The 23,376-nt window shown below is 38.3% G+C and overlaps 1 protein-coding gene across 1 annotated transcript in view; it reads left to right on the forward strand.

Annotated features, from left to right (window-relative positions):
* Positions 1 to 23,376, forward strand: part of SGCZ (sarcoglycan zeta) — a 241,138-nt gene that overhangs the window by 131,654 nt on the left and 86,108 nt on the right. Inside the window, exon 3 of the mRNA XM_039325793.1 lies at positions 17,283 to 17,370. Within this exon, the coding sequence (XP_039181727.1) occupies positions 17,283 to 17,370 (88 nt within the window). The remainder of the gene's footprint in view (positions 1 to 17,282; positions 17,371 to 23,376) is intronic.

The raw sequence follows: 23,376 nt of genomic DNA on the forward strand, positions 1-23,376 counted from the left end.
ATGCCTTATGGGATGAATCCTCCATGAAGTTTTCCTTTGGGATCTAATTGAAGCATGAGAAGCCAGAGATGCTGCTGATGCTGGAAAGATGGTTGTATAGCAAAGGAGTACATTCACATACATCTCCCTTGGTAGCTTCATTATTAAGGTAAGTTCAATCTTGTTCCACCTAGGAGAATTTCACAGTTTTGTTCCTTTTCTTAAAAAAAAAAACTATTAGTTTTCCATCAAATCGAATGTGGGTTGTCAGAAACAATTGCAGAAAAAATATTTGGTACAGCACTCATTTCATTGAACTGAGGGAAATATTGCTTATCTAATCTCTATCACATATTAGTTGCTATTGCTTCATATGGGTGATATTGAATTAACAGACAGAGGTCCTTTGGCTGCCCCAGCCAAGAGAGTTTGGTCTGGAATGAGGAAGTATTTTGGCTCTGTCAAAACTAAGCAAACCATCCATTCAAATAGATGGTGTTGTTCTCATTTCCCTTCCTCACTAATCTAATTTTGGCTCACAGATTGGTCTGTCTGCCTATCAGTTTACCTGTTCAAGCACCTGGTAAATGTGTGCCTCCAGCCTGTTATCCTGAATAAACAATTCTCTGCTGAGAATTCAAACAAAGAAACAGGATCTACAATTTTGCAAAATGCAAAATAATGATATAAATGACTATACCTGCCATTAAGGTAACTTTTCCTAGCTACTATACTAGCAACATTCCCTGCCTGCTCAAAGAAGCTAAAATGCTTCATAGCACTCCTTCACCAATTATAATCTCTTGTTTAATTCTGTGAATAAGTTAGCAAAAATTTATTTAACTTCAGTTTTGCTAATTTTATAAGCTAACCTGCAATGTAACCTGCTCCAAACAGCAGTTTGGCTCTTTTGGAACTTAATTGCTAATTATATTGCTTAGGAAATCTGTTAGCCACATTTAGCTAAGCCAGTGATGGCCAACCTTTTAGAGACCCGAGTGCCCAAACTGCAAACCAAAACCCACTTATGCATCATCGGGTGCCGGGTGGGTGTGGCCCATTGGCTGGGCGTGACTGTGGTGGTAACGGCAGACTGGGTGGGACTAAAAAGTTCAATCAATCAATTCCAACTTTGCAAGATTTTTTTTTCCCTGCCAGAAGTTGAAATTGATTGATTGATTGAATCTTTTTTTTTTTTTTTTGCACACAGTGGCAGAGGCCTAAAGCAAAATGGTTTTATAAAACCCAGATGAAGGCCTAGGACTGGAGAGGGCTCTGAGTGCCGCCTCTGGCCCCCGTGCCATAGGTTCACCACCACTGAGCTAAGCACTACTAGATGAAGCTGAACATACCAAAACAATGAAGTTATATATTAGGGCCAAAAATATGAAGGAGATGGACCATTTTCAGCTGTTTAAAATGAACAATGAACAGGGTTAGAAAAAGCTATCCATATCATATCTATAACAAGCAAGGTTTGAGTTTGTTTGTCTTTTGGAGTGACTCAAGTCTTCCTTTTCCCCCTAACAATTTCTATTTTAAACTTTCTGAATAAGTTTGGAAGTTCATATAAGAGAAGAGTCTCTTATTGGATGTATTTTCATAGGGTGGTAATGAACACAGAGGAAAAAAATGTCACCCTTGTAATATTAACACAAATTGTACCATTTTTATTTTTTATTTTATTTTTGCTTCAGGCAAGGTTAGTCTCAAGAAGTACTACTCTGATATTAAGGACTAATTGCTAAATAAAAACACCCTTTCACTTTGGTTTTATGTTAGCAGAATAATTTTCAATATTATATTATGGTGTCATACCCTAAATAATTATAGCACTCTAGTCACATCCCATAATAAAGAGACAAAAAGAATAATGTATCAAAAGAGCATCCATCAAGTCTGTATATCCCTGACTCTGTCCAACACCCTATCACTCCCCAAACTTCCCTCTCTCTTCTACACTATACATATGAATTGAGCATAAACATCTGATCAAGGGATGTTTGTATACATAAATCTCTGTGCAATAGTTTTATATGCACAGAATTTCAGCTTCCATGGAAACTTATATACATAAGAGTTTGTGCGGGTAGCTGTCCATAAGATAATTTACATATCTTAGATCAGAGAACCCAAATATCATTGAGAATAAAGGACTTAATTGATCATTTTAATGGATTCAGGCAACTCTTTTCTCTTAGATGCATCTCAAAATGGAGATATTTGATGGTAAAGGCCTTTTTAAAAAACAAAGTCACTATATAAGAAAGTCCAGGTAGTCCTCATTTTGTAACTGCAATTGGTTCAGGCAAAATGGTCACCAAAGGCACCGTGTGACAGAGAGAATGAGAGAGATTGTGAAGATTGCTGGTTGCTGTGGTCTCATTCAAATAAATGTCTCCCTACCATGTCCTGTTCCTGACTTTTTTTTTTTTTTGCCTCCTCACAGGGTGGAGAGATTGCTTAACAAGCTATCTCTTTCTGGGCTGCTTTTCTTCACAGCATAGAACTTTCCTAAAAAGTACTCGCTTCAAGTTAACAAGCAAGGCCTGTGACTTTAATTAATTGATTAAAATCCTGGGTCAGCTGCAGCTGCTGCCTGAAACTGACCAGACCTTAATCAGTGTTACATTGAAGGCTTTTGTTATTGAAAATGCATATGCTGATCAGAATATAATTTTTATTACCATTTATTACTGTTGTATTTGCAAACTGTTGCTATCTGAAGCAGTTGCTAAATGAGGATTAGCTATAATGAATTTTATCTGAGCTTAGAAAAGAATAACATGAACAAATCTATTCTTTTATAGAATAATAATTAAATCTACAGTTATTTCCTGTAAGTATCTTAACATTTTAATGACTACATGAATGCAAGAAAGCTTCTAACTGGCACTAAAGTGTACTTTCAAAAGTTGGGAAAATATTATGCTAGGAATTTCTTTATTTTTATCTGTCTTATATTTATAATAATTGCCTTGACCAACTTTTGATATCACCGTGATAGTGCCATCTCAAAACATCTCTGTGTGTAGGATGATGCTTGAAAAAGACATAGTGCATTTTTGTCTCCATGATTGAGAAGTTAAGTTGCACATGTAGCTACTGTAGGAGTTTACAAATTTGTGTTGATGATTCTCTTGTACATTCCATTCATTGTATCATATTCAGGCAGAGGACGTAGGCAGTCCTATCTTCCTCCATGGTTATACAAATGACACCACTATGAAAATAACAACTATATTTATCAAAATAAGCTACCATATTTATCAATTGATATATTGTTTAAATGTATTGCCTTTTTGGGCCTGGATTTTTCAGCAATTGTAGACAATTTTCTAAATGTTGTTTTTCAGGTAGTGTTAATAAATTGGCTCTTTCGATGAATGCTATTGTTGTAGCCCTTGACTTATGACCATAACTGGGACTGGAATTTTCACTGCTAAGTAACATCATTAAATGAGTCATGCCCATCTTTAAGACATTTTTTCCCATAATTGTTAAGCAAATTTGATTTCTCCCATTGTTTTTTTCTTGTTGGAAACCCTCTATAAAGGTGGGTAATGGTGATCATGTGACTCTGGGATGCTGCAATGTTTGTAAATATATTGTGATCAGTTACAATTATGAGGATGGGGGTTAACTTATTTTTCAAATCTCCTGAGAGTAGAACAAGAAGGAATGGATAGAAATTCATTGTTAAGTCCTTGATATGAAGGTGAAGGAATAGGACACATCTCTTGTAGAACAACACTCTTTATTGTACTTCAGCCAAAACTCCAACAACCAGCAGAGGCATGCAGGCCTTTTTTTATATGCCCAGATCCCCAGACAACATGGTTACATAATAAGGCCTTTTCGCGCCTTGCGCATGTGCACAAGGCCGGCGCCACTCAGTCTGGTTCTGAGCAGCTTTTGCAAAGCCCGGGACCCTTGCAACATCCCGAGCCTGCATTTGCAGGCTCAGGACACAACACCCCTCCCCCTTAGCTTGGAACACCCTGACAACCAAGCATGGAAGGGATGCCTTATTACAAGACACTTAATCATAACCAAAACAAAATACATTATTACAGCATTCTTAAGGGTAGTACCCCTTGTAACTGGACAGCAGTTTTACAAAGTCTGAAAGATATTTGGGGGGGGGCTTGGTCCTTTGCGACCTCCTTGGACCGGGAGAGTTCCCTGGGTCCAGTCCATGACCCACTATGTTTGGTGAGCCAAGACATGGATGGCCACTTACTTCAGAAGACCCTGGTGTTGTTGCCTGACCTACCTGCTCCCCTGCTAGGCTCAGTAGATCAGGGCTTTGCTGGCCCCTGTACCTGGTTGATCTGCCCCTCTGTTGATTGGCTGAGCCCTCTACACTCAACCCCACATCTCTTGGAGGGGTGGTAGTCCCCGGATCCACAATGGACCCTTCTTGGGAGCACTGTCCGTCACCTCCATGGTTCGGGGGGGGATAATCCAGAGTGGCTACAGGCCCCCTGTATTCCGTGAACCCCGATGTGGTGCCTGAGGTTCCAGAATCAGGAGCAGCCTCTCTGCTTGCCCCCCTTACAGAGGACCTCCTTCTGGGAACAATTGCAGAATTGAACCTGCTCCCTTGCTGTGTTGCCAGTTCTTGTGCATTATATGAGTTATGTGGATACCCCCAGTCAGTCTCCCTATCTGGAGTGTTACTGGTTCTGTTTGGAATATGTGGATGCCCCCGGAGTGACTCCCTGACTGGAGTACGTATGGGTGTATGGAGTAATTCTCTGTCCCATGATTTCCTGTTCAGAGCACTTGCGGAATCTTGAAATGTGGAATCGATGACCCCCTCAGCAGCCAGTAATGGCTGCTGACATTGATCCCCAAAATGCACTCTATAGCCTTCCTCCCCCCCCCCAGTGCAGAGCCAGGAGCGGAAGGATGTAAGTCCAGCCGCACACTTAGCTGATCTATCTGCCACCTAAGAATGAGGCCATTTTCCAAAGACACTTCATAGGAAAGAAGTCCAGAGATTTTGCAGACCACAGCTGGCACCCAGGTATGACCAGGCCCATAGTTCCGAGTCCAAACAGGATCGCCCACATGAAGGCACCTTGGAACCCGTGGATGTGGCACCTGAGATGTCACCCGGTCAGGATGCAGCCTGTCCAGCTTAGTAATGAGCCGGCGACCCCAACGGAGTTCAGCAGGGCTCTTCCCGGTGGATGTGCAAGGTGTGGTGTGATGTGCAAGGAGAAAGTCTGCTAACCTGTGATGCCAGTTGCCGTAAGTTAGTCTCTTGAGGGCATCCTTGGTGGTACGCACCATACGCTCAGCCATCCCGTTGGTGGATGGGTGGAAAGGAGCTGATGTTGCATGGCGGATCAGGTTGGCTTGAAGAAAAATCTGGAACTCAGAAGAAGTGAATTGAGGACCGTTATCTGAAACTAGAACATCTGGAAGGCCATGAGCTTTCTTCAGGGAAAGGGTCTTTCAGCTGAACTCACCCTCCAGCGATGTTGTACTGGCAGGATGGCTGCTGATGTTAACACTGTTTTCCCTCTGCAGGACTTCTTTTGGGTGAGTCTTATAGCTTCCTTTTGTTTAGCTTTTGAAGCATCCCATCCTTGTCACCAGTGTTAAGTCCTTGAAACGAAGGTGAAGGAATAGGACACATCTCTTGTAGAACAACACTCTTTATTGTACTTCAGCCAAAACTCCAACAACCAGCAGAGGCACGCAGGCCTCCTTTTATATGCCCAGATCCCTGGACAACATGGTTACATAATAAGGCCCTTTTCACACCTTGCGCACACGCACAAGGCCGGCACCACTCAGTCTGGTCCCGGGCAGCTTTTGCAAAGCCCAGGACACTTGCAACGTCCTGAGCCTGCATCTGCAGGCTCAGGACACAACATTCATGAAAGAGACATCCAATCTGGAAATAAGGAGAAACCTCTTAGCAGCAAGAATAACAGAATAACAGAGTTGGTCTTCTTAGTCCAACCCCCTGCTCTGGAAGAAAACCAATCTTTTCTAGACCAAGCCAAGTCCAAACACACCAAGGAAATTCTAAAAGCCTGGCACTCTGACAAAACAGCCAATAGTAGAGACATAGACATTAACAACATCTATAAACTATGCAACACTATCACCCAGCCCAAAACGGAACAAAAAGACCCAAGCTTCTCTCCACCAGCAATCAGCACCCAGATTAGCATAATTTAACTCCAAGGTTAACATCAGACTATCAAGTAAACAATACCGCAGTCAAGAAACTGCCAAAGAAGCCAACAGCAAACAGCCCAACCAAAGAAACTTTGAGACCACCCACACCAACACTGATAGGCAAGCCACTAGAACATAATCTGATAGCAAACTTCACTCCTTACTAGCATTGAAGATGTTACCTAGTTTGGGTAATGAAATGTTGGCAAGAAAACAAGAAAATGAAGAGAGCACCAAAGACCCATAATCTCTTCTTAAAAATATCCAGTGTTGGAGCACCCACAATTTCTGGACGCAAGTGGTTCCACTGATTAATTGTTCTAACCATCAGGAAATTCTATGTTGTTTTTCTCCTTGATTAGTTTCCATCCATTGTTTCTTGTTCTGCCTTCAGGTGCTTTGGAGAATAGGTTGTCCCCCTCTTTTTTGTGGCAACCCCCCAAATATTGGAACACTGCTTTCATATCACCCATGGTCCTTCTTTTCATTAGACTAGGCACCCTCATTTTTGTTCTGCACACCAAAGTCTAAATATTAGAGAAATCCAAGGAGGGAATCTAAGATAGTGTTCCATTTCTTCTGCAGCCAAACTATGTTTTCCAACACCAAACTGGGTTCTCCAAGATGCTAAACCTTAAAACCAAAATGGGAGCTGACCCAAGACAAAGGGATGCTAGGACAAACAAAAAATCAGCATGGCAACAGAAAGGGAATCATTGGGGAGGGAGATTCTCAGATGGGAACTTGACCAACAGCTGCCCCGATGAGTCCTGCTCATGAAACTAGCCCAGCAGAGCTTCCACAGGAGAAGGCAGTCTATGCCCAAGGAGCTATACTTTCAGATCAAAAAATGAGGAACAGGCATCCTTAGTGATTAGTTTGGTAGCGTCCGAAAGACATTTGCCTGGCATTGGTGCATGTAGAAAAGATGGAGGAAGTGACCTTTGGTAGGAGGATAAAGGGAAGCAGGTCATCTCCTTGGGAATTCTGATGGCTTTATGACTTCACACCTGCAGGCTCAAGTGTCAGTTACTGTCAGTTATCAGAGTGAAGATGCCTCCCAAGAGGCAGGTTGCTCTTCAGAAGGGCTCCTGGCCTCTGGGGAACCTTCCCCTTTTTTGTAACCATCTATCAGAGGGGTAAATGAGGGTGAGAGTTTGGGTTTGGATTAGGGTGAGGGTGAAAGTTAGAATGAGGGTGAGTTTGAGGATCAGGATAAGGGGGACAGTCAGGGAAATGGAAAAAAACAAAGAGGGAGAGGAAAATGGGGGACAGAAAGGGGAAGAGGACAGTGAGGGGAAGGGGGAAGGGGAAGGGGGAAGAAAAAAGGAGAGCAAAAGCCAGAGGAAAGATTAGGAATAGAAGGGGAGGAGGGAGAGGGAAAGGAAAAGGGGGGGGAGACGGGGAAGGGGAGAATGAGAGAGAAAGAGGGGGAAAGAGGGAGATGGGGATAGGGAGGAAGAATTAGATCATGAGGGGGCTAGAGGGAGGAGAGGAAGAGGAATGGAGGGAGGGAGGGCAAATGGAGAGGGAAAGGAGAGAGGGTCAGGGAGGGGAAGGTGAGAGTGTTTGGATAATGCTTGCTTTGCCCACTCTTTTCCCCTTCCACTTGTCTTTTTCCAAAAGAAATTGTTGTCTGAAGAATCATCACTGTTTTAAAATCTCTTAAGGTAGTGTCTCTCTTTTAAAAAAAAATTGGTCTGCAATATTTGTCTTTTGATTAAGTGGAATGTGCAGAATAACAGGGTTGGAAGGGACCTTGGGGGTCTTCTAGTCCAGAGATCCCCCAACCTTTTGGGCACCAGGGATCGGTTCTGTGGAGAAAGGTTTTTCCATGGACCAGAGAGTGCATGATTGTGTGTGCTGCCTGCATCCCACAGATGGGGCTTTGCTTGTTTGTGAAGACCAGTTGCTGGCATGCCACGGCCTGGTACTAGTCCACACACCGGGGGTTGGGGACCCCTGTTCTAATCCAACCCCTGCTCAGGCAGGACAAATGGTTGTCCAATCTCTTCTTAAAAACGTCTCGTGTTGGTGCAATCACAACTTGTGGAGGCAAGTTGTTCCACTGATTAATTGTTCTAACTGTTAGGAAATTTCTCCTTTAGTTCTAAGTTGCTTCTCTCCTTGATTAGTTTCCATCCATTGGAGAATACAGTAGGCTGACTCCCTCTTCTTTGTGGCAACCCCTTAGATATTGGAACTCTTCTATCATGTCACCCTTAGTCCAATAGTTCAACAATTAAGCAATAGAACAACTTGCTTCCCAGAATTGTGGGTGCCTCATTGTTGGAGATTTTCAAAAAAAGATTGGGCAACCATTTGTCTGGGATGGTATAAGAACTTCTGCCTTAGGCAGAGGGTTGGACTAGAAGACCTCCAAGGTCCCTTCCAGCCCTATCATTCTATAAAAATGTGAAGACCTAGGAGGATAGGAAACTTTTAAAAGCAATATAACCATTCCTAATCAAAGATCCAAAGGCAAGATTTGAATCCAAGTGACAGCCTAGAGACCTATTGTCTTAAAACAAACTCCAGAGGCTGAGAATTGCAGTACATTGTAAGTTTAATGTTTTCTAAAATGGAAAGACAATATAAATGAATTTAACTTTGAGACTGTATCAATGTTACTGAAAATCATTCTAATTCATATACCCATATGTTATTGGTGCTATAAACAGAGGCTTTCCTAATAATCTTATGAGCAACAAAGCAGTTCTTGGTGATATTCCTGTTACATCAGCCACTAAATCTGTTATTACCACAGCCTCTTTTGCCAGGCCACTAGTACTGCATTTAATGATCTTCAGAAGTCCAGAAGGTAAATCAACAAACTAATCACTACTTAGGAAAAATATCTCTAGCATCTGCTTTTGTTGCCAAGAAGTCCCTTGGTATGTGCATATCCTCAGCCGAAATGATTGCTTTGGACATGATGGTTCCCAAACAATCATGTTTCTGCAGCTGGAGAAACAGAGAAGCCAAGAATCACCTGCTAAGCTGCAGGAGAACAAGCTGATTGGCAATCCACTGAATAAATCAAACTCTGAGAATTGGAAATATTTTTTAAAAACCAGATAGATAATACATTTGTCATATTATTTATCAGATCTCAGATCTTCAAACCTTCCTGTATGCAAGCTGATGAAGTGAAGTAATATATGAAATAGCCTAGAAATGTATTTTCATGAGAGTTTCAGACTGGAGAAAAAGAGATATACAAAATAATGTGGAGCTACTGCTCAAAATTTAGTTTAACTCATACTCAGTGTTGAATGCTGCAATGACAAATGGGATATGATGCTTTCAAGTCTTCTGTATAACCCTACTTGTGGCCCTGCAAATTCTAATATAACGTTAAAAGTCTTCTGCTTGCAACCAGTTCAGTCAAATCCAATTTTTCTAGCTTTCTTTATGAAGACCCAGGAGAGAAAGTTTTAGAAACTGAAATACAAAAGAGAGAAATAAGTAGACATTGTATTGATTCTGCCTTATCATTGTTTGCTTAAGACTCACTTACCATCAACAATTGGCTTCCAATATATTATTTGGAAAGCTTATTATTTCAACAGAAGTTCACCATACTTGATCTATGATTTAAAGACCTGAAATTGTTGTTGTTGTTGTTATAAAAATTTTCAGTATTGTTTTGTTTCATAATCCTCCAGTTTTTAAAAGTGGGGTATGCATTCTTGGAAAATAATAGCAAGTAATGCATTACATCTTCTCAAGCTCTAACTCTCTACAATGGAGGCCAGTTCTGTACAATGGAGGTCGATTTTTAATTGCAGGTCACATTTCAGTATTAGGCAAAGCCAAAGTCAAAATCTTTGGGTTAATGCTCCTGAACTATCAATCTATAAAGAATGTATGTCTGAACCAATGCACACATGGATAAAACGAGCAATGGCTAATGGTTAATTTTTCAGAATTCAGCAAAAGATTTTCAGAGAATATCATGGAATGTGGGGGTGACCTTGGGGAATGAGGGAAAAAGATGCTGCCTAGAAAACAATCAGACAAGTGAGGGAAGAACACCCAATAGCTTAATGGTTAAAGAAAGAAACTTGGGAAGCACATACCCTAATGGATCAAGTGCTTAAAAGTAGTGGTGGGAAGTTTGTACTTCCAGAGTTGCCAGATTCTGTTAATGTAGCCTTACAGTAAAGTAGATTTAGCTTCAGATTTAGTTTTCTGTCTGGTTTACCTGAGAGAGCTGACATCAATCTCAATTGCAAGTATCAAAGTACAAACTTCCTGCCACCACTTTTAAGCACCTGAACAATTAGGATGAGTCCTTCTTAAGTTTCTTTCTCTGACCATTAAGACACTGGGGGATTCTGCCTCTCTTATCTGATTGTTTCCTAGGTGGCATCTCTTCTCCTATTTCCCCAAGATCATCCACACATTCCATTACAAAGTTTGAAGTTAGAGTAGACTATGTTTTCAAAGTTAGAGTAGATTATGTTTTCAAACTCTTCCTACGTAGGATCTTCCAAGCCAACAGATCCATTCTTTGACTGGAGAATGAAAATCTGACAGAACCTCCATCTTCCCCTAGTCTCAGACAAATATCAATCTTCAGAACCACATGATGTCCTTAATCACTCATCTACTTCCTCCAAAGATGTTCATGAAACATTGTTCTACTAGACAAGAAGTTTGAAGAGTTAAAAACCAGATATAGGCTTAGTTTTAACTACCATTTGCACAAGAGGATTTCTGCTTCCTAAATATTTACTGGATGGATTATTCAACTTTCCCTGCATTGATCAGCTCTTACATGTTCTTAACTTGTGTTCCCTTTCCAAGCTTCAAATAATTATAAAACAGGCAACATAGAATATAAGACTTTGTAGAGGTAGGAGGAACACAAAAATATAGCAACATGTAACTCAGTCCTTATTCTCTTAATTTCTTATCAAGAATTAAGCCTAATTAAACATAGCAGCCTAATGTTTAAATATATATGTACAGGGCTGTTCCATTAAAAAAGGCAGCACTAGAAGCCAGAATTCTTAATTTGTTATTTAAACTAAGTTTGTTTTTATAAAGTGATTTATATGAAATCTTTTTTATTTCAGATACAAACTAGAACTACTTCGTTTTATTTATTTGAAGTATTTTCTCTCATATGAATTACTATTCTTGATTTTATAAATAGACAAGATATACAAATGTTAACTTTAAAATGTGTTTTCAAAGGAAAAGCTATTTATGCTAATATGAGTATCAAGTAAGAAATCTCATGGGGATTTAATGAGAGTTAAATCCTCATGAGGATTTAATTTAAAAATACAATTTTAACATCCTTGCCTATTTTAAATTTTATACAGTTTTTATGTTTTAAAATATTTTATTGTAAACCATCCAGAGTCCCTCTGTGAGGGAGATGGGTGGTTTTAAAATGTAATTTTAAAAAAGTCCTGGTATTTACAGAAAAGTTATTCAATTCACAAAGAACCGGTAGTCTGCTATATTGTTTTAAGACATCTGATTTTGTTGAGGAGAAGAAAGAAGATTTGATAAAAGAAGTATCTGAAATTTATAAACATTGGTCCAACACAGCAAATAATATACCTGATAATCACTTTCTTATTGGATTTGTGTTAATAATAATAATAATAATAATAATAATAATAATAATAATAATAATAATAATAATAATAAATAACAGCTATAGCCAGGAAAATCAGTAGATATGAAGCTCGAATTGCAAACTATAGGCAGAACCTCCAATTTCAATCCAATCAGAAACGTTTCGACCAATTCATCAATGGAGAAACTGCAAAGAATCAGTCAGTACCTGACAAGGAAGAAACAGTGCAGTTCTGGAAGCAGATATGGGATAACCCAAAGAAATACAACAAGGATGCGGCTTGGTTAAAAGAGGTAGATGCAAATAAAACAGAAGTTGAAATGAAACAACTAGTAATAACAACAAAAATGGTAGAAAAAAGAGCAAGGAAAATCAAAAATTGGTCAGCACCAGGTGAAGATGAACTGCATGGGTTTTGGCTGAAACATCTAACTGTTATACACCCACTCATTGTCAAGCAGGTCAACAATATACTACAAGGAGGAGAAATTGAAAACTGGCTAACAACTGGGAAAACCTACCTAATAATGAAAAATCCAGCAAAAGGGGCAACACCAGACAACTACAGGCCAATTACCTGCTTACCAACAACTTTGAAATTACTAACTGGTGTGGTAGCTGATACAGTACAACAGCATCTAGTTGAAAACAATCTCTTTCCACCTGAGCAGAAAGGAAACCGTCCTAATAGCAGAGGAACAAAAGATCAACTCCTAATAGATAAAATGATCTTGGAAAACTGCAAGAAAAGGAAGACCAACCTGAATGTGGTATGGATTGACTACAAAAAGACATTTGACTCTCTGCCACATGACTGGATAATCAAGTGCCTAGAAATAACAGGAGTCAGTAGAAACATCAGAAAATTTGTGCAAAGATCGATGGCACAATGGAAGACACAGTTGCAGATCAATGGTGAGAAGCTGGGAGAGGTTAATATCAAGAGAGGAATATTTCAAGGAGATTCATTGTCCACCATTACTATTTGTTATTGCACTGTTTCCTCTGTCAACAATACTGAATAACTCAGGACATGGCTATCAAACATCAAAAACATCTGCCAGACTAACCCACCTCCTTTACATGGATGATCTGAAGCTGTATGGAAAAACATCATCTGAAATAGAATCGCTGCTCAACACTGTCCATATATATAGCCAAGATATTGTAATGGAGTTTGGCTTGGACAAATGTGCCATACTTACTATCAAACAAGGAAAAATAGTGAAAACTGAAGGAATCAAGATGCCCCACAAAAATAACATTAAGAGTCTGGATGAGGAAGATTACTACAAATACTTGGGTATCCTTCAAGCTGACAACATCAAGCACACTAAAGTCAAGAAAAAGATTAAAGGTGAATAAATCAAAAGAGTGAAGAAGATCTTAAAGTCCAAACTCAATAGAGGAAATAACATAAAGGCAATCAACACCTGGGCAATTCCAGTCATTAGGTACACAGCTGGAATAGTGGACTGGACTCAAGCAGAACTAAAAGCAATGGATAGGCAGACCAGAAAAATAATGACAATGAATCATGCCTTCATCCACGCAGTGACATTGATAGACTTTATCTACCAAGGCAAATAGGTGGGCGTGGAATGCTACAAGTACATCAGATGGTTGAAGAAATAAAAATGGCTTTGGAAGAATATCTGAAGAACAATGATGAAGATGCACTGAAATTAGTATATCAGGAAGGCTTATTGACTACTGGAGAGACCAAACTGGCCTACAAGAAAGACCAAATGAAGAACAGAATAGAGGCATGGGAAGACAAAGCACTACATGGCCAATACATTAAAAAATAGTTGGGAAAGCAGATGATAACAAGACCTGGCAATGGCTAAGAGCAGGAAAATTGAAGAAAGAGACCGAGGGACTAATTCTGGCTGCACAAGACCAAGCCTTAAGGACAAATGCATATAAAGTCAAAATTGAGAAGACAGCAACAGACAGTAAGTGCCGCCTATGCAAAGAAGCTGAAGAAACAGTGGACCACTTGGTAAGCTGTTGCAAGAAGATCGCACAGACTGACTACAAGCAGCGGCATGACAAAGTAGCAACAATGGTGCATTGGAAGATCTGCAAAAAATATCATTTGCCTGTAAGCAAAACTGGTGGGATCATAAAATAGAGAAAGTCATAGAAAATGATAAAATTAAACTGCTCTGGGACTTCAGAATTCAAACAGACAAGCACCTGCAACATAACACCCCAGACTTAACAATTGTCGATAAGAAAGACAAAAAGGTCTGGATAGTGGACGTGGCAGTGCCTGGAGATAGCAGAATAGAAGAGAAAGAACTGGAGAAGATAACAAAATACAAAGACCTACAAATAGAAATAGAAAGACTGTGGCAAAAGCAAGCAAGGGTAGTACCAATAGTAATAGGCTCTTTGAGTGCAATCCCAAAACAACTGGAGCACCACTTGAACACCATTGGCATTGACAAATTCGCTATTAGTCAATTGCAAAAGGCGACCTTACTAGCAACTGTTTCCATCCTGCGACGATACCTGTAATACCATCAAACATCCACATCTGCCTATCCCAAGTCCTAAGTAAGGACTCGATAGGTAGACAAAATGCCAAATCCAGTCTGAACATCTGGCTGACTGTGCGATGATCCATAATAATAAAGTTGGGAGGGACCTTGGAGGTCATCAAGTCCAACCCCCTGCACAGGCAGATAACTCTATACCATTTCGGACAAGTGGCTGTCCAGTTTCTTTTTAAAAACTTCCAGTGTTAGAGCATTCACCACTTCTGGAGGCAGGTTGTTCCACTGGTTAATTTTTCTAACTGTCAGGAAGTTTCTCCTTAATTCTACGTTGCTTCTCTCCTTGATTAGTTTCCATCCATTGCTTCTTGTCCTGCTTTCAGGCGCTTGGGAAAATAGCTTGACTCCCTTTTCTTTGTGGCAGCCCCTGAGATATTGGAACATTGCTATCATGTCCCCCCTTGTTCTTCTCTTCATTAAACTAGACATACCCAATTCCAGCAACCGTTCCTCATATATTTTAGCCTCTAGTCCTCTAATCATCTTTGTTGCTCTTCTCTGTACTCTTTCTAGAGTCTCAACATCTTTTTTACATCGTGGTGACCAAAACTGGATTCAATATTCCATTGCTAAGTATTCCTGCTAAGAAGCACTTGTTTAGGGATATATGTATTGCATAACAAGATAAATAGTACCTTACCGTATTTTCCTGCGTATAAGATGACTCGGCGTATAAGACGACTCCCCGACTTCGGAGATGATTTGCATAAGTCATCTTATACACCAGAAAATACGGTATTTATTCTCATATATATACAAAAAAAATTTATTCTGCCCTTGTATTTGGTATAATGGGATAGAAACATTCTTACCAGCATAGGTTTTTTTCCACATATGTTGTTCCATTTATTTGAATGTTTTGCACTGAATATATGAATGTGCATAAAATTTCATGGACAGGAATTTTATGTTGAGTGGGGGTTTCTGGGGATATAAATCTAATGACCTTAAGAAAGTGAGGTTAGTGAAAGTTAACCATGAATGGAAGAAAGCCAAGTTTAAATCTCAGCCAGCCATTAAGCTTACTTTCGTTGTCTTAAGCCTGAACAAAGAAGAGGTGAGGTGAGGACAAAATTGAGGAAGGGATGAAGCACTGTGTGGAATGTCTTGGATGAAAGATAGGGTGTACCGTATATGCCGGCGTATAAGACGACTTCTGCAAGCGCTAAACTCAGCGCCAAAGACGGGGGTCGTCTTATACGCCGAGTCATCTTATACGCCAGAAATACTGGTAGTTTCCGGCGTATAAGACGATGTTCTAGGAATGCGGCTCGACGGGGATCGTCTTATACGCCGGGTCGCCTAATACGCCGGCATATACGGTACATTTAAATTTCTAAGCAATACATTCACCAGCAAAGAATTAAGAAATAGAATACAAATAATTAATAGGAAACAAACATACACTGGCTTGAATTTTAGCCAAAGCTATCAGTTTAAGTCAAGCGAAGGGAGTTTTATTTTGGATTAAGATGGCAATGGCATTACATGGCCAAAACTGCTAAATTTCTAAGATGCACAAAACAAATATTTTGAGCAGAACTAGGCTTAGTTCATTTCATTTAGCAACTATTTTTTCTTTATTGTTTTGCTAAAACCTCTGTGAATAAGGCTCGGGAACATCCAAAAGTCCCACAAAGTGAGAATCTTCTATCATTCATTTTTTATGATTTATCTTTAGTGCTGGGAACCAGTACTCGGCCTTTGAAAATGACTCCCATTTGGTTCACTTACTGCTGTTTAGAATGGAATAGCATCATCCTTAGTAACTCAGGGGCATTTTTTATTATTCTTTCTTTCACACACTGAATGTCTTAATGATCATCTTTAGCAGTCCCATTGCCTTTAGTGTTAGAAAATGTGCTAGAAAAAAAGAGTACAGCTGCTTTAAAGCCAAATTACAGTTATTCGGTATGCACATATATGCAATGGTGACATATTACCTTTGCAATAGTGGTGAATATCTGTAGCTCGGGTGTAGAGTGACAGTGAAGGTTCATTCTCCAAGCTTGTGGGTTGGTTTCCAAACATTTCAAAACCAGGCTAAGTAACATCTTCAATGGTGTTCAGGGGATGTCCCTAAATACTGCTGAAGATGTTACCTAGCGTGGTAACAAAATGTTGGAAACCAACCAAAAGCTCGGAGAATGAACCTTCACCATCACATATTACCTTGTCATTTGGTAAGCCTTTTTCATCAACATGGGATGGAGTTGTGTGAGACAATAACTGATACATTTGGAATCATAGTGTAATTCCAAACTCAGTTTCTATATATTGTCATGTACCTGCCATTAGCAAAACTGTATTTATTTATTTATTGATTGATTTATTTTATTTAATTGCATTTCACTTAGAATCAAGAATATGAATTGGATTGGATTGGATACTTAATTTGGCCAAGGAATTAGACACACAAGGAATTTATCTTCAGTACAGAAGTACATAGTGGACTTGCAAGGCAACAGAGAAAATTAATAATAATAATAATAATACCACCACCAATAAAAAGGGGAAGTAAAGAAGATAATAAATAATAATAAATAAGTAATAGAAGGAATAAATAATAATGCTTCAGCCACACACTTTGGGTTGATATGCATACACATATGTGTTCAGCAGAGTGATGGAAAAAGGGGGGAAAAACTGTCCCAATGTCTAGTTGTCTTGGCATGCAATATCCTATAGCACCATCCCAAGGGAAGGAGCTGAAACAGGCTATGAAGGGTCTGCAAATATTTTCTCATCCTTCCTTCTGACCTGCACAATATACAGTTTCTTCCCTATAAAAACCATTAAAAACAACCAATTTAAATTAAAATAAAAAAATGAATTTCAACTTGATCTCATCAAGATATTTCATCTTTGACAGGAATACTCTGATTCTCTTTCTGCAGTTTTTCCTTCTCATTTCATTGTTTATATACATTTTTTTCCAGGACAGTCCACTGGTCTTACAGTCAGATAGGAATGTTACCATGAATGCAAGAAATCATATGGGACACATAACAGGACAGCTGACTGTAGGTAAGTCTTATTATTTCCTGGAAGTTTTGTGTTCTGAATTTAACACCATTTTTTTAAATTGAATCCCTCAATATAGATATTTCAGGAATCAATAGGTTGCAGCTGTATCATTAAAGATGATGCTGATCTATGGCCAACATTTTCCAGGCAACTAACTGTACTGTAAGTTGCCCTTAGAGTTAATTTTAAATAGAAATATAAATTGATTAAATAAATACATCAAGACAGTTCTTAAAGTAGTTAACAATAACTGCAAAGCAAATAAAAACAATTGGTAAAAGCAATCTTAAAATCTTAACACATTATCTGAAGCACACAAACTGATAAAAAGTATCATTAAACCACACAAAAACTTAAAGAAATGAAACTCTGAGGAGGAAAATGAGGACTGCTGTCCATGTCATAAGTATGAGATAGTTCACATGTTTAGCAGATTTAGCTCCAATTTAATAAAAGAGACAAATTACTGATCAGATAAAATGAGATTTAATTCTATCTGTACTTTAATAGTGTCTCCCTCTTTGCTTCCTCCCTTTGTCTGTTCAAATGTTTACAAAAAATATTTTAATCTTTACATCTAATAAATTTGCATGGCACAAAATGTGGAACAATTAGGTTCATATTGTTTGGTTTACTTTTTTTAAAAAATGATCATACTGAACGAGGTAAGGAGTTATTTTTAGGATTATTTTACTTAATTCTAGACCAGACATAAAGCAATTGAACTGAATTTCCATATATTATAGACAGTTTATATTTCATTGATGTAGTTTATAAACTGTACATTTTCATGGCATTTCATGTTCATCGGCTTGATATAAAAAATAATATCAATTGTATACAGATTACAAAGAGTATCACCTTTCCATTTTTTTTTTTCATTTATTGTGGCCAATGCAGAATTAAACAACTTTCAAGATAACTAGCCTTAGCTTAAGAGTGATTCAGTAACATCTGAGATAGTTCAGTAGCTGAGAATGTAGCTTATCAGTCTCAGACTTCTTTGACTACATATCACAGAAAGCCCAATCATTAGTTTGTACATATTAAGAAATTATAAATTTCTTATGAATCAGCTTCAGATTCCTGTTTCTGCTTGGAAGGTTCTTAGCTTCCCCTTGCCGTTACATAGATTGCACTTTTTACAACATTCAGTGTAGACTAATATTTGCAGAGTGTTTTCCTCCACAAAAGAAACACAATTGTCTTTTAAGTTAAACTTTTCTAACTTGAAGAAGGTGAAAAGAGGACAAGGAGCCTATAACCCTTAGATAACAGTTTCCCAAATCAGCATATGCCATACAGCATGTTCAGTTCTATAACTATGTTCAGGGTCAATTGCTGTGATTCCTAGCCATTTCTGTCATAAATCATCCTTCATTGGTAGGCTTGTGTTGTGATTATAATTTGTGATTATCCTAGTTCAGCTGCGCTTTTTTAAAATGATAAAACTTTCCACAGAGGTATTGTGATTTATTATATTTGATTTTCTGTGTTAAATAGATTGAAATGTTAGCTGATTCAACTAAAACAGACCTTTCCTTTTAAAAGGTGACTTTCTAATTGGGAAGTACTGAATATTTTTCAAAATATATTAATAGTTTTGAATTCAAGTGTTCACAAAAATATTGGGGGGAGTAAGTTTTTTTGCAGACAGATCCTGGGTCCTCTGTGGTAAATAAGAAAGATTTTCTTTAGAACAGTTATTTTGTTCAAATTTAAATCACAGATAGTGAAATATATAAAGAGATCATATAAAGAATTTCAGCTATGGGCTTCCAAATGCTTTCTGAGGTTGCTTGCTTGCTTGCAGATACAGTATTTCATTACCCAACTAGTAACATCTTCAGTGCTAGAAGTGAGTGGGGTTTGTTCTCTGTTTATATGCATGAGTATCCCACCAATACTGACAGGAAAAGCCAACATATTGGCATTTGAAATAACTAAAGCAAAAGTAAAGTTAAAACCATGCTTCCCTTGTTATCTATGAAATTCAGCTTTAACCTACATTAACTGATTTTATAAAAAATGTTTCTCTCCACAGAACAAAGTAACTAGCTCAAATTCCTGTAGAAGAGAAGAGAATATATTTAGTTTAGGGTTGAACTGTGAGTCCTTGGTGCTCTAAGAACTTGGTTGTTTGCTTGCAGATGTTTACTTGACTCGTTAACCTCTTCAATGCTAGAGGGGAGGGATGGAAATTCACTTAGAGTTAGGCTCTCTTAGATTCAAAGAGGAAAAAAAAATTAACTGAAAGGTTTGGAGAAGCTAGTTAGGCATGGAGGCCTCTTACATTTACAATCCCCCTACTATTCAATTATTAGTAACCTACATGGAAAAGTCCTAATGGCATGGAAACCTACTCAGGGTTAGGATTGCGATTGGGATTATGGTTAGGGTTAGCCTTCCTTGAATTCTCAAGTAAAACAAACATGGCCAAGAGATTTCTAGAGGTTCATTATTCTTAGTAGGTATGTTAAAGAAACAGTAGGTCCACTTAAGAGAGAAGATGGCAAGGAAATAACAGGCAGTAGAGAGAAAGCAGAGCTGCTTAACTCATTCTTTGCATGGGTCTTCAAGCAAAAGGAAACTATAGCCCAACCTACCAAAAACATAACTGTAAATGACAGACTAGAAATAAAAATTAAAATAAGCAAGAAAATGGTAAAACAACACCTGCCTGATCTTGATAAATATAACTCACCACAACCTGATGGATTACATCCCAGAGTTCTGAAGGAGCTGGCAGATGTTATTGTACCATATTTTTCAAAACTCCTGGACCATAGGAGAATTACCTGAGGATTGGAAAAGAGCTGATATGATTCCCAACTTTTAAAAAAAGGGGGGGAACAGACCCAGGAAACAACAAACAGACCAATCAGCCTAACATCAATACTTGGGAAGATACTGGAAAAGATAATCAAAAAACAGATCTGCGAACAACTCGAAACAAATAATGTTATAACTAAAAGCCAACGTGGGTTTGTTAAAAATAGATCATGCCAAACCAATCTTATTTCATTCTTTGACAAAGTAACTAAATTAGTACATCAGCTGTGGACATAATATACTTAGACTTCAGCAAGCCATTTGACAAAGTAGACCAGAAGCTACTTCTTGGTAAGCTAGGAAAATGTGAGATAGACAGATGGATTTGTCAGCCAGATGGATTTGTAACTGGCTGACAAATTGTATTCAATGAGTCATCCTTAATGATACTACATCTACATGGAGGGAAGTAAGCAGTGGGGTATCACAAAGTTCCATCCTAGGCCTAGTACTCTTCAAAATCTTCATAAATGACGTAGATGAAGGAATAGAAGGGGAACTCATCAAAATTGCAGATGACACTAAGGCAGGAATAGCCAACAACTCAGAAGACAAGCTCAGTATCCAAAAAGATCTTGACAGTCTTGAACAGTGGACCCTATCCAACAAAATGAAATTTAATGTGGAGAAAATACTTAGGCAGGAAAATCCAAGGGTACAAGTACAGATTAGGCAAGACCTGGCTCAAAAACAGTAACTATGAGAGGGACCTTGGAGTCCTAGAAGATGATCACTTAAATATGAGCCAGCAATGTGTGGCAGCAGTCAAAAAAGTTAATACAATCCTTGGTTGTATAAAAGGGGCATAGAATCAAAATGACATGAAGTATTAATACTGCTTTATAAAGTCTTAGTAAGGCCACACCTGGAATACTGCATCCAATTTTGGTCACCACATTACAAAAAAGATGTTGAGACTTTGGGAAAAAGTGCAAAGAACAACAACTAAGATGATTAAAGGCCTGGCGATAAAAATATACGAAGAACAATTGCAGGATTTGGGTATGGCTGGTCCAGAGAAAAGGACTAGGGGGTGACATAATGGCAGTATGCCAGTATTTGAGAGGCTACCACAAGGAGGAGGTATTTATTTTCCAAGGCACCAGAAACAATGGATGGAAACTAATCAAGGAGAGAAGCAACCTGGAATTAAAGAGAAACTTCCTGACAGTGAGAACAATTAACCAGTAGAACAACCTGCCTCCTGAAGTTGTGGGTGCTTCATCACTGGAGGTTTCTAAGAAGAGATTGGACAATCACTTGTCTGAAATGGTAAAGGATCTCAAACTTGAGCAGGTGGTTGAACTAGAAGACTTCAAAGGTCCAATTCTGATTGATTGATTGATTGATTGTTATATTTCCAACCCCCCTTATTTTCGACTGCTGGTAAAATACATGAAAAAATCCTGTTGGAATTGAAATCCGCTTAGAGTCAGGGTTAAGTTCCATGAACTGGAGGAGGAAAACAAACATCACGAAGAAATTCAGAGAGGCTTGTTTGGTTTGGGAGCCTTTTACATTTACACTCCCACTAATTTTTTTATTCCTGGTAAAATACATAGAAAAATAACATTGGGATGTAAATATATTCAGGGTTAAAGTTAGTGTTAGTGTTAGTGTTAGAATTAGGCTGTCTTGAATTCTCAGAGAAAAACAAATGTAGATGAAAGATTAATAGAGGCTCAATATGTTTCAGAGCCACTTTACATTTACAATTCTACTAATATTCAATTCCTTGTAAAATACTTGGAAAAGTCCTACTGAGTTGGAAATCCACTTGAGGTTACTGTTAGGCTCCCCTGAATACATAATGGAAAACAAACACCCCTGAGCATTTCAGAGAGGCTTGTTATATTTAGGAGACCTCGTGGATTTATAATCCCCTAATTTCGAGTCCTGGTAAAACACATGGAATAATCCTGTTGGGATAGACACCTACTCAGGGTTAGGGTTAGACATCCTTGAATTTCCAGAAGGAAACAAACATGGTCGATAGACTCATAGAGGCTTATTATTCTTAGCAAGGATCTTATGTCTTATGTTTGCAATTCCCCCTAATTTCCAATTCCTGTTAAAATACATGGAAACATTCTAATCCTAAAAATCCTAAACTTAAAACATTGGCCACATCTACACAGAATAACAAACTAGATTCTGCTGAATCTTTTTTATTGGATAAGTGGAGGGATGGATGGATGGATACATGGAGGGAGGGAGGGATATGGATAAATAGATAGAGGATAGATAGATGAGAGAAAGAGAGAGAGAGAGCTCACAGGAAAGCACAATCTAATACAAATTGTTCTGATGTTATCGCCATGCAGCTGTAAGTCCAATTTCTTTCTGTACTGTTCCTTTGAGCAAGGTAGGTAAAGAAACAGAGTTGTACAGTCTTAGATAAAATATGTGTTGATTGTGTATGCATTAGTAATAAAAATTCTGAGAAGTATTTAAGAAGCCTTCAATTTGTATAATGAAAACCTGACTTTAGTTTATCTGTGTTATAAAAGTCATAATATTGCAGAGATTAGTTGCAGCAACTGAGCAGAATAGGCAGAGAGAGTAAGTGGAAAATAACAATTCTCTTATGAGTGAGCCATTGATCTCTCTGTGGTTGAGTACTTAAAAAGAAGAAGGAAAAAGAATCATAATGTAGTTCCTGCAACTTTTTTTTATTATACATAGGACCACTGAATTTAAAGATTTTTATTAAATGGTAGGCTGTGTTATCTCATAGCAGGTACTTAAAATATCAAAATGACCTCGAAGACACATTTCTGCAGGTAATATTTAACAGATGTGTGAGGGAGGAAAATCTGCCCTTTTCAATATATTGTCTGCTTACCTGTATATATTGTAGATTACATGTCACAAAGTGCAGCTAAAAATACATTATGCAAGCTGAGCATGTGGGCAGTGATTTAATTATATCCAACTTGTTCTTGTTCCATCATTCCTGCATGTTGTAAGGAACCATATTAATACTTACATTTGCAATAATGAGGACTAGAGACTTCCTGTCTATTTCACAATGCTCATGTCTGAGGACTAAAAAATTCCTAAGAATTCCATTGCAGGGTTTGAATTACCACAAGCCAGAAAGCACACTGAATTCTTAAATATTTTTTAAAGTGAATCGTAAAAGGGATGTTATTATGGTTACTACTATATAAA

This window comes from Crotalus tigris, unplaced genomic scaffold (genome assembly GCF_016545835.1).
Source record: "Crotalus tigris isolate CLP2741 ecotype Arizona unplaced genomic scaffold, ASM1654583v1 scf7180000024338.4412243, whole genome shotgun sequence".
NCBI lineage: Eukaryota > Metazoa > Chordata > Lepidosauria > Squamata > Viperidae > Crotalus > Crotalus tigris.